General features: G+C 49.8%; 2 protein-coding genes across 2 annotated transcripts in view; both read right to left on the bottom strand.

The window, feature by feature from the left end:
- Positions 1-577: 577 nt before the first annotated feature.
- Positions 578-1291, bottom strand: LOC311315251 (ADP-ribosylation factor 1-like; the record flags this gene model as incomplete). The annotated part of the gene is made up of 2 exons (XM_084445873.1): positions 578-886; positions 989-1291. The coding sequence occupies 2 exons, from the start codon at positions 1289-1291 to the stop codon at positions 578-580; spliced, it is 612 nt and encodes a 203-aa protein (XP_084301999.1).
- A 2693-nt stretch (positions 1292-3984) lies between these two features.
- ppm1lb (protein phosphatase, Mg2+/Mn2+ dependent, 1Lb) overlaps positions 3985-12288 on the bottom strand; it is a gene marked incomplete at both ends in the record, with an annotated part of 51722 nt that continues 43418 nt past the window's right edge. Inside the window, 3 exons of the mRNA XM_084443353.1 lie at positions 3985-4334; positions 5213-5374; positions 10862-11072. Coding sequence (XP_084299479.1) covers positions 3985-4334; positions 5213-5374; positions 10862-11072 — 723 coding nt within the window. The remainder of the gene's footprint in view (positions 4335-5212; positions 5375-10861; positions 11073-12288) is intronic.

Here is a 12288-nt window from a genome sequence, read left to right on the forward strand (position 1 = left end):
AGAATGTTGGTGTTATAGTTCCAGAACATAGCCTATAAAATAAAATTAGGGCATTAGGAAGTTTAAATACAAATATTTATTAGGCTACACCCTGAAAGAGATGTCCACAACAATAATGATGCAGTACAGTATTACTGTGATGTACCTATGACACGCAGGAAGTAAATAGAAAATCAGTTGTTCAAACAAGCATGGCAAATATGGAAAATTTATAAAAACATCCCAGGATCTTGTTCCTCTTTTCAAGTTTAACATGGGAACCTTGCTGCACAGTTCAAGATTTCAATATCAGTAGCCCCTCGTTAGAATTGCTTCCATCCTCACTTGCCCACGCTGGGTTCATCAGTCTATATAAACTCCAAGAGAGACTACCTTGCCCACCATAGAGCCAGCCACGCCATGGTCCTGACTCTCTGTCCACCATAGAACCAGCCACGCCACGGTCCTGACTCTTTGTCCACTCTATTACTGAACATTGTCCAGTAAAGAGCAGGCTCTTGCCTCCTTGAACCTTGAGTTGCTTGATGGACACGAGTGTACGTCTGTCCAGACAAGAGGATTCAATCCATTATGTGAATCAGCCCTCTATACAGCCGCAGCACATGCCGTGCCTTGTGATGAGAGTTTTAAGCTGTTTCGCTCTGTCCTTGACATCCACCTGAGCCTTTTTGAAAGGGGTCTTCAGCAGGTATGCCACCCTCCTGAAGCCCTCCTCCAGTCCCACACCGGTAATGGCAGAGCATGGCTGGATGACCCAGTGCCTCTCATTCACCGTCCGCAGTTCCAGCCTCATAGTGATCTCTGCTGGGCTGGCCGCGCAAGGAAGGTCCTGCTTGTTGGCCAGGACAACCAGAGGCACCCTCTGCAGACAGTTGCTCCCCAGGATCTGAGCAATAAATGATATCAATGTTAGGGTGTGTTGGGATCAATCACGTGCGAGGAATGTACTGCCACAGCGAGGACAAAAGAATTGTGCGTCACTACGCACCTGGTGGAGCTCCTTGCGAGCCTCCGGGAGCCGCCTCCGGTCCCAGCTGTCCACCACGAACACCAGGGCGTCCGTACCAGCGTAGTAGTGTCTCCAGTGGGACCTCATCCCCCTCTGACCCCCCACGTCCAACACCGTCATCCACTGGCCGTCCGTCGTCTCCAGCATCTCCGCGTTGAAGCCCACCGTCGGCACAGTGACCACACACTCGTTGTACTTCAGCTTGTAGAGCAGGGTGGACTTCCCGGAACCGTCGAGCCCCAGCATCAGAACCTGGGCCGCGGTGGATCCTTGCCCGCCCATTCCGAGCCAAACACACACAACCAGTTGTCTGAAGGGGTGTAGATAGATAGTGTTTTCGTTTTTTTTCTGAAAATGGCTCAATGTTTCTCTCTTATCTGTCTTTCTGTAACTGTGCACTGAGTGAAGCCCAGCTGTCTGTCTGTCTCTGAGCTCTGTCAGACAGACTATCTCCCACCCGCATTAGCTGTGTGAAAGCAGGGGGACTTATGTATACAATGGAAGCAGAGAGACCCCTCCCCGTTGTCCTGTAGAAAGATTGCTCAGGTCATTATGCAAGTTTCAGTAAAGCTTTTAATACACGTCTGTGGTGACGGGGCAGGTTGAGGAGATTTGGGTATTAGGTTACCATGGTCCCACAGAGGGAGTCTGGTCACACCTGTCCTGGACCGTCACACTCACCAGGAAGTCTTTTTATGGAGATAGGGGTGTTTGTGCTTCCTGCTGAGTGTGTCCTAGCGATGCGTCAGTGGGACAGTTTTAGTGTAGGGGCTAAGGGTTACTGGTTCTGACCAGAGGGTGACATCATAGACTCTTTACACCCTCCACAACAAAACCTTCCCGTCAGGTCCAGAAAGTATGAGAAGTAGGTCTCACAACTTTGTTCATATTAGATTTGTAGTTGTATGTGTTCTAGATTATTTCTCTTTAAACACATTACAAAATAGAACAAATACAATGTTATGATCAGTTCTCATTTAATGTTATCTGTATGATTTACATATTAAAGTTCACAGATTTTTTTTTGCTAATTCAACAAAAACAAGTACAAACTCCACATAAACATTCTGTAACACATACATTATTTTGGAAGAATGTACAACTGAAAAAGCACATAAAACATACTTATCTAGTAAACACCTTTTTTGTTAATCAGGGAGTTGGTGCATTACTTTACTCAAAGCTGGATAGCTGTTGGAGGGATCATGATCACATAAGGGATGATATGTACATTCATGTTACAACTCCTTGTCTCTTGGAGACTGGTTTTAAAATGCTATTCGACATGTGATATCTACATGTGGTGTGCATGGCATGATAAACCGCATTACATTAGAAACCAAGAAGTCAATTTTGGCAGCAAATTTATAAGAAAAAACAAAGAGTTCTACAAAAATAAGGCAACAAGTACATAAGGCTTATTACATCTTGAATGACAGTTTACAGGAATACAAACGAAAAACCAGATTCTACAGTTTGTTAGGGAATGGGGTGATGGTATATATATATATTTTTTTTTTATTTCACTTTTATTTCATCAGGCAAGTCATTAAGAACATTCTATTTACAATGCCAGCCTGGGAAGTGACAAGAGCCAATTGAAGATGATGTGTGAAGTCTAGCAGGTTCTCAGTTCTCTATTTCACTTCCCAGTGACTCCTGGTGTAAGATGGGAGGCTTGTGCAAAAATATTTGAAACTAAACTGTAATAAGATCTGCTGCCAATGACTAAAGTAGATATGTTCAAACAATGTAGTGCTACCTCAGCAGAGAAAATAATTTTGTTTAAAATGAAAAGACTGATATTACATTAATACCAGAATGGTGCAGATATTTGTTTAATGAGGATTGCCCTGGGGACTTGAAATTATGTTTGAAAGATAATGTAGACACATGGCCACCGACTAATGCAGTGGACATAGGAGATATACTTTAGCATGTATCAGGAATTGAACCCATTCTAGTTAAAATCCTTAGTGCAGTCATGTGGCAACATAAAAAAAATGCAGGTTAACACAAAGATTTGATCAAATGATGGTGTGCTAGTATTACTGATATGATGCTAACACTGCACATGAACACATACAAACACACTTACACACATACTACTAGCATGTGTCTTTTAATACGTTTTTATTCCAGGGACATTGGTGTGTGTGTGTGTGTGTGTGTGTGTGTGTGTGTGTGTTGTCTGCTTCTCAAACATTGGGCCAGTGTGTTTGTATTGTCTAAGGGACCATTCAAAATGTATGGAAGGGGGTCACTGGACGGTGTTACTCTAAATAAGAAAACTTGCGCCAGCGAGCGCCACTGATTCACCAGATCTGTTTCACCCTCTCAAGGCCAAGCACAAAGATCAACTGATAAGGCACCCAGAGAGAAACGATAGCCTACACTGGGTCAAACAAAATTCCAAAAAGCTGAAGAAACTATTTTATTTTGATTGATTCAAATGTGTATGACCCTCCCCTGGACTCAAATTAAAAAACAGTAACTCTCCTTTGGATTAAAATTTAAAAAAGCATGGCCCTCCCCTGTTGTCCTCCAGAGATCCCCTCCCATAGATTTTGAACGGTCCCTAAGCTTGTCATACACAGACAGGCTTGTATGCCTCTAGGGTTCACCAAACTGTTGCTCAGATGCATTTCAGCTAATATAATGTGGTGTTGGCAGGTTTGAATTTCCGAATTTGCTTATTTTGCATTGTCTGATTTGACTGCTTGAAAAACTACCCACAAGCATCCATGGTAAACAGATGAAAGTGACAGAGTGTGAGAGTGTAAGAGGACAAGCGGTCATTAGTGTTTTAATCATAATGGCGGGGAATGGCTCGTTTCTGTAAATATCAATGACACAAACATTTCTCGCTCCAAAAGCGGCGGGCTTGTTTTAATTTGTATCGTAAACCTATGCATGTACATACATATATTCATATATAATAGAGATCTGTGGTGATCAGTTCTAACCGTGCAGGCCTACTGCTCCTCAGCCTTGCCAGTGGCCCCTTTAAACTTCACCACCATGACCGTGATGTTGTCAGGGCAACCACGGTAGAAGGACTGGAGCACGAGGCTCTTGGCGCCAAAGTGGGGTTCATCGAGCCGCTCTTTGATGAAGCGCACCGCCTCCTCGTTGCTGAAGGCGTCCCACAGGCCGTCGGACGCCAGGATCATGAACTCCGGCTGCAGCTTGTCCAGGTCAAAGGTCATGATGTCGGGGTCGGAGACGACCACGTTGAGGTTCTTCAGGGGGTAGTCGCCAAGGGAACGGGACATGGCCAGGATGCCCTGCACACGCCACGAACCGTTGAAACTGATGAAGCCACCTGGAGAGAGAGAAAGGGAGAGAGAGAGAGAGAGAGAGAGAGAGGGAGAGAGAGAGAGAAAGGGAGAGAGAGACAGAGAAAGAGAGAGAGAGAGAGAGAGAGAGAGAGGGAGAGAGTAAGAAGGTGATGGGATAACATAAGGGAGGAGGGCAGAGAGGTGAAAGAGAGGTGAAAGAGAGGGAGGAGAGAGCGAGAGGAGAAACAGATGGTTCTTTAGTTACGGCAGAAAGTAGGCTACACAGATATGAAATGGGTTTTTGGCCACTGAGCAATTCCATACATCTTAAAAATAAACTGTAAAACCATTCTCCCATGAAAGAAAACATCTATGGACCTGTTCCCCGAAATGTGTTTTCACTAATTATGTTCCCACAGGGAATGGTTTTGTTTGGATTGGATACAGCTCATTTACTGAGTTCACATACTGACATTCAGAGAGGTAGAAACCCAGCAGATTTCCATAGCACTCCAGACCAAACACACTGTGTGTGTGTGTGTGTGTCTGTGTGTGTGTGTGTGTGCGCGTGTCCTCTCAGATTCTATGACCACCTCAAAGCAGACGAGATAAACTTTTCTTGAATGTTCCTTTTCTAACAAGAGCTAGCCTAATCTAGTACTACCAGTGACTACCAGTAGATGGCAGTGGTGTGCTACAAACAGTCACCCATATCTGGACAGACACCTGATGAGCGACTCTGTTCAATACAAACCTATTAAGATGAGGAAGAATATGGCAGGAGAATATAGTATATAAAAATGACATCCTCATTGACATTACGATGACAACAACGAAGAGAACTTTGATGATATGAACACGCGCTGTCGGCTGGGCGTCCATTTTGCTCTTCTCTATCTTCACTAGAAGTCTGTTCGCTCACCAGCCTTCTTGATCCTCTTGCGTTCTTTGAGCTGGTAGGGCTTGTGGTCGTGGGAGAGGGCGACAGCGTTGCCATCTTTGTCACACAGCACACCCCGCGAGTCCCCGACGTTGGCTACTGTCAGCTCCTTGTCAGACAGTAGGGCTACCAGACACGTGGTACCTGGGGGAGAGGAGGAGGGGGGGGAGAAGAGTCAACACCGGTGTCTTAGGAAGAAACACAAAAATAGCTCCATAAACCGCTACTGTACAAGATGCATATGGAACAAGATGAAAAATAGAACATACGCCCACAAGATTATGCCCGCGCGCACCTGCTCGTCTCCAAAAGGTCATCTCAGCACAGCTCGTACAACAAAGCTCGACAGCATCTGCCTCCACAAACCTGCCCTGTTTTTCTCCCCATATGGAAGACTAACGCTGCTGCTTGCTCTTGCCGGGACAGCTCAATCTTAACATCTGTCTCGGGAACAACTGACCGTGGCCCTTTGAAAACAACACTTCAATCGGTTCCCCCTCTTCCTCCGGCTCTGAGAGCTGCTGTGTTCTCTTCCTCTCCCCGGCTTTGTTTGGTTTCCCAGAGCCCGGGCCGGAGATTCTGAGGCCCATTGTGTGAGCTCCTGGGCCCTGGAGACAGACCGGGCCGGCCAGTTTGGCCATCTGTGTCTCCTTACAGCAGGCATAGAGCAGGGGACAGGAGAGGGGGGGGGGGGGGGGGAGGAGGGCTTCTGACTGGGGGGGAGGAGAGGAGAGGGGGGGGGGGGAGGAGAGAGGAGAAGAGAGGGTGGAGAGGAGAGGGGAAGAGAGCAGAGCAGAGAGGAGAGGAGAGGGGAGGAGGAGTGGAGAAGAGACGAGAGGGGCAGAGAGGATAGGAGAGGAGAGGAGGAGAGAGGAAGAGAGGAGAGGAGAAGATAAGAGAGGAGAAGGGAAGAGAGAAGAGGAGAAGATAAGAGAGGAGAAGGGAAGAGAGAAGAGGAGAGGGGCAGAGAAGAGAGGAGAGGAGAGGAGAGGTCATGGGATCGAGACAGCTGGTTGTGCTCTAAACAATACTGAGCCCCTCGGAGAAGAATCAGGAATATGTCTTTTTTGTACCACTTCAAATTTGAGGCAGCTTATGTATCTTCAATGCAGCGCCAGCGGTGGAATGCACCCTAACAACTTCTCAACCCACAGACACAACGTAGGCCTAAGTTCAGCACACTGGCAGTGCACTGGAGTTGACACGCGGAAGGACTGGGTTACGCTCGGCCCTCTCAAGGGCCGCGTAGAGAAATCAAATACACCCGGTTGATGTGTTTTTCCATACAGCTTAAATCATTTAGAGACGCAACACACGGAACCGCCTCGGGCTGAAGAACTAACACGGGAGAGAGGAGAGGAGCCCGGTGCGGAGAGATGGGGAACGGGGGGGGGGCAGGAGAGATGGAAAACGGGGGGGGGGGGGGGGGGCAGGAGAGAGCTGGAGATGTCGGATGGAGGAGGAGGGGTGGAGGGGAGAGGGTAGAAATTGGATTACTTCACAGCTGGACGGTAATTTTATTTTAGCTCCATTTATAGCGTCTGGTGGGTGAATTGATGGGAAACTACAAGTAGGAAAGCCAGTCTTAGAGAGAGAGAGAGAGAGAGAGAGAGACAGAGAGAGAGAGACAGAGAGAGAGAGACAGAGAGAGAGACAGAGAGAGAAAGAGGGAGAGAAAGAGAGAGGCTTGGAGCAAGGAGGAAAAGAGGATGGACGGAGAGAGAAAAGAGATAACCGGGAGAAAGACGAGGGACCGATACGGACCCCATTTTATTCTCTGTCATAAGTGGAAGATGTATACCGGTGTGCGCGTGCGTGTGTGTGCGCGTGCGTGCGTGTGTGTGTGTACGCGCGTCCCTTCTACTTATACTCTACAGTTGCCCCCTCTCCCCGCCTTGCCGTTGAGCTAATTATTTGTATCTGGTTTCCGTGGCGATAGTGATGACGGGCTGAGGTGCCCTGCTAGGTCACCCTTCCCCAATTAGCCTAGCCTAGCCGCGCGGCCCCGCCCCCCCCCCCCGTCGCCAGCTAACCTGGCATCCCGGCACGCGCGCACTCGTGCTAATTAGCCTACCTCTGCCCTCCTCACGTCAACAGTGCCAATTAGCTGAGCATCTCAGCGCTCGTCCTCCCTCTTGATTGGCAGAGAGCACCGACGCACCGGCTCAGCTCTTCGCTGAGCTGGCAGCTCGGATCAATCAAGTGGATCTTTTTATTCTTCTTTTTTTTGTGCCAAGCCGGAAGCTGCGTCCATTTAGAACCGTTTCAACTTTTTTTGTTTTAATTGTGGATGAGTGTGTATGTGTCACTTTTAACATAACTAATAAACACTGAGGGAATAAAGGGGAGGAGAGGAGAGGAGAGGAGAGGAGAGGAGAGGAGAGGAGAGGAGAGGAGAGGAGAGGAGAGGAGAGGAGAGGAGAGGAGAGGAGAGGAGAGGAGAGGAGAGGAGAGGAGAGGAGAGGAGAGAGGAGAGGAGAGGAGAGTGGGATTCATCTGAATGTGATCTCTCTCTTCTCCCTCTCTCTTTCTCCCTCTCTCTTTCTCTCTCTCCTCTCTCTCTCTCTCTCTCTCTCTCTGTAGACTTAATCTATGCCCTGATTACAACCCAAAGCCCAGGGGGGTTCTGTTCCCCACCGTGGACCAGCTCTACTGAATCAGATACCGGGACAACAATGCACAGCAATTACCAGCCCAACTGATCCCCCTGAGACTGGGGGAGATAGGCAACACAATCTATGGCTGAGTAAGTGAAACAGCACAGTAGCCTGTCTTTGTGACGGGACGAAGTTTCGCCACAAGATTATCTGAAGGCTCATTCGTAATCCACCTCTGCTGTCATCCAAACAAAGGATGAGAGGAAGATGGGAGGGAGGGAGGAAGGGAGGCATGGATGAAGGGATGAGGGATGGTAGAGACCCTTGGGGTCTGAGGATTAACAGGTATAGACTCCTCTGCAGATGGGGTGGGGTGGGGGGGCAGGTGGAGGCTAGAGAGCTAGAGAGAGCTGAAGGTAAAGTAGAAGGAGCACAGCCCAGCCCAGTCTAGTCTAGTCTAGTCTAGTCTAGTCTAGTCTAGTCTAGTCTAGTCTAGTCTAGTCTAGTCTAGTCTAGTCTAGTCTAGCCTAGCCTAGCCCAGCCCAGCCCAGCCTAGTCTATAACCTAGCCCAGTTAAGCTTAGCCTGGTCCAGTCCAGTCTACATCCTAGCCCAGCAGCTAGGGATGGCCTCCCAGGTCCCAGATTCATTAGGGGTGCAGGGTTATAATCTCCCAATCACTCTGGGTCACATGAGCTCTTGTAGAATGTAACCTAACTGCCACTGTTCACCAAACTCAATGGCTCTTTCATCCACTCCATCCATCCCACTCACTCATGTGAGTCACGTGGCCACACTGAGCTGTGTGTTTGTGTGTGTGTGTGTGTGTGTGTGTGTGTGTGTCTGCGTGAGTGTGTGTGTGTGTTTGGTGTGCATACAGGACAATTGTGTTCTACCCACCCTGGTCTGTAATATTTTTCCATTTTAGCTCTCCATCTCTCTCCCTCCTTCCCTCTCTCCCTCCATTCCAATCTCTTCCCTTTCTCCATCCCTCTGTCAATCAATACGTTAATTATATTTTGGAATAATTACCATGTATATATTCTCATTCTATTTTATTGATCTATTTATTGTACTACTTCACACTTCTTTTCACTCTTTAGCTCATATCAGAACAAATTCCAATGTATCTTATATCTTATATATATATACAAAAATGGAAAATAAATAAACTTGAACTTGAGTTAACATCAGACTGTTCTCATCATATTCACTCTCTCCGTCTCCCCAGCTCTCTCCTTCATTCTCTCCCTCTCTCCTTCACCCCCTTTCCTCCACCCCCCTCTCCTCCACTCTCTCTCCTTCCCCCTCTCTCCTCCACTCTCTCTCTCCTTCCCCCTCTCTCCTCCACTCTCTCTCTCCTTCCCACTCTCTCCTCCACTCTCTCTCTCCTTCCCCCTCTCCTCCACTCTCTCTCTCATTCTCCCTCTTTCCTCCACTCTCTCTCTCCTTCCCACTCTTTCCTCCACTCTCTCTCTCCTTCCCCCTCTCTCCTCCACTCTCTCTCTCCTTCCCCCTCTCTCCTCCACTCTCTCTCTCCTTCCCACTCTCTCCTCCACTCTCACTCTCCTTCCCCCTCTCTCCACCACTCTCTCTCCTTCCCCCACGCTCCTCCACTCTCTCGGTTGTGTCCACTCCCGCTGTCTCTTCCACTTCCTCCTGTCTCCTCCACTCTCATCCTCTCTCCCCCTGTCTCCTAAACTCTCATCCTCTCTCCCCCTGTCTCCTAAACTCTCATCCTCTCGCCTCCTGTCTCCTAAACTCTCATCCTCTCTCCCCCTGTCTCCTAAACTCTCATCCTCTCCTCCTGTCTCCTAAACTCTCATCCTCTCTCCCCGTCTCCTAAACTCTCATCCTCTCTCCCCCTGTCTCCTAAACTCTCATCCTCTCTCCCCTGTCTCCTAAACTCTCATCCTCTCTCCCCCTGTCTCCTCCACTCTCATCCCCTCTCCCCCTGTCTCCTCCACTCTCATCCCCTCTCCCCCTGTCTCCTCCACTCATCCCCTCTCCCCCTGTCTCCTCCACTCTCATCCTCTCTCCCCCTGTCTCCTCCACTCTCATCCCCTCTCCCCCTGTCTCCTCCACTCTCATCCCCTCTCCCCCTGTCTCCTCCACTCTCATCCTCTCTCCCCCTGTCTCCTCCACTCTCATCCTCTCTCCCCCTGTCTCCTCCACTCTCCCAGTCTTGGCTACACCCCCCTCCGCTCCCCCCTCCCTCCCCCTCCCACTCACACCGTTATGACAGCTTCATCAGGAATACCCGGAGAGGAGGAGGAGGGACGTTCCGGCCACGGTGTTCCTGGGATCGCCGTGCGCGAGGGCCGGGCTTCGCCGTCAGCCGAGCGTGAATATTTCAGCTCTTTTTCTCCGCCCCTACAGCGCGCTCTAAATAACCCATCGATTCGTCTTCTGTTATGAAAAGATAAAACCCTGCTATCGCTCCCTCTCTCCTCAGACCTCCTTCTCTCTTTCTCTCCTCCCACTGTCCTCTGGTTAAATAGAGAGTGGGAGGATGGAAGGACGAATAGACGAATGGGGTCTCTTTCTTTCCTTCTCTCCGTCAAAGTTACTCGCTACACTCTTTAAGCACTACCACCCTGTAAAGTGCTGTGAGGCCAAGTCTCTCTCCCTTCCTGCCTCTCTCTCCCTCTCACTTCTATCCCTTGTTCTCTCACTCTCTCTGTCCTCCATCCTAATGCACGCGACCTTAGATCCTCTCCCCTCAATCCTCTCCCTGCCTCTGGAGATAATTGCTACATGCCTCGCGAAGATAAACCTGTATTTAAACAGCTGAATAAGCAGGAAGCCAGGCCACCAGGCCACTGGAGATGAGTATTTAACAACGGTGTACAGAAAACAAGTCGGTCACGGTTTGCATACTTAGAGGACCTGGAGAGGCAGAGGGGCGGGACCAGACCGCGTCACTGAGGCCGGCGCCGCTCCCTCTAACGCTACTCCACCGCTCTCTGTCTCAGATAAGGAGCGAGAGATTCACGACGCATGGTTATCTACACACACACACACACACAATGTACCCGCTTCGTTGTAGGTGGCGGAGAGCTTCTCCAGCATGTCCCTGTCCAGCGCCAGGATCTGCTGCTCCAGGATGGAGGGATAGGACAGCCCGCCGCTCTCCTTCTTCTCATCCTTCTCTTTCTCCCTCTCCTTCTCCTTCTCTCGCTCGTAGGTCAGCAGCTGCTGGCGCAGGGCGTCCGGGAGGTGGGCCTTGGCGAAGTCCGCTGCCGCCTGGGGGACGGGAGGAAAGGAGGGATGGAGGGAAAGAGAGAGAGAGAGGGTGAGCCACATTATTGTCGGAGAGACGGGTGGTGTTACGACGGTACATCCTGGGCCTCGGTGTGACGACGTCTCTAAAAAAGCTTCGCTGAGAAAGTGTCGTCCTGAAATGCTCTCCACCCCTTTCTTGGTCTTCCACGCAAACACACACTCTGCATCTGGTGGACAAACAAACACGCACACGCGCACATACACACACACACCCGAGGTAGACAGAGAGCTACCGTGGCGATGGCCTCCCTGTCCTCTGTTCCTGGCTGAAAGTCAGATAAACCCCAGATAAACAGACAGAGAGAGGGAGAGACAGAGACCCCAGATAAACAGACAGAGATAGGGAGAGACAGAGAGTGCCCCGCCAGCCAAATCGCCCCTCGTCTGCACGAAGCTGAGCTCCGGGAAACTCAATCATCCGCCCGGCGATAACGGCGCCCCCCATGCGCCCTTTTTACAGGCAGAAAGGCGGACTGGACTGGACTCCTCCAGACAGAACATTGTCCCTCTCCGTCTTGCTGACTCACGGCCGGACAGGGAGAGTTAGGAGGTCCACAGTTACCCTCCGGACGCCGCGCCAATAAATGTTGTGCTCTACAGAGCTGACAGAGCTAACAGAGCTAACAGAGCTGACAGAGCTGACAGAGCTAACAGAGCTAACAGAGCTGACAAGAGTTGACAGAGCTGACGCCGGTCTGTATCTGACGTGATCCGCTCTTCTGGGGACCTTTTTAATAAGCCAAGTCCAGCCTAGTCCAGTCCAGTCCAGTCCAGTCCAACCTAGTCTAGTCTAGTCTAGTCCAGTCCAGTCCAGTACCATCCAGTACCGTCCAGCCCAGCAGCCTTGTGTTAGAGAGCACCAGTGAAGGCAGCTGTCCAGAGAGCCTGGCATAGACTCTTCCTTACAAGGTCAGAGGTCACCCACACATGACCTTGTGTCGACAGTATGTGCAGACTACAGACGTCTCATTTATTACTTTCCCCTCCTCCTCCTCCCTCCCCTCCTCCCCCCCCACTCTCTCACCTCTCCCTCCCCTCCTCCCCCCTCCCTGACCTCTCTCCCTCTTTCCTCTTTAAAGCTCTGCCTTGCTCTCCGTCTCGCAACCTATTCTTTCTCCTTGTATTTAACTCCGCCAATTACCCTTCTCTCACTCACTCTCTCTCTCCCTCCCTCTCT

The sequence above is a fragment of the Borostomias antarcticus genome (assembly GCF_949987555.1).
Source record: "Borostomias antarcticus genome assembly, chromosome: 1".
Classification (NCBI taxonomy): domain Eukaryota; kingdom Metazoa; phylum Chordata; class Actinopteri; order Stomiiformes; family Stomiidae; genus Borostomias; species Borostomias antarcticus.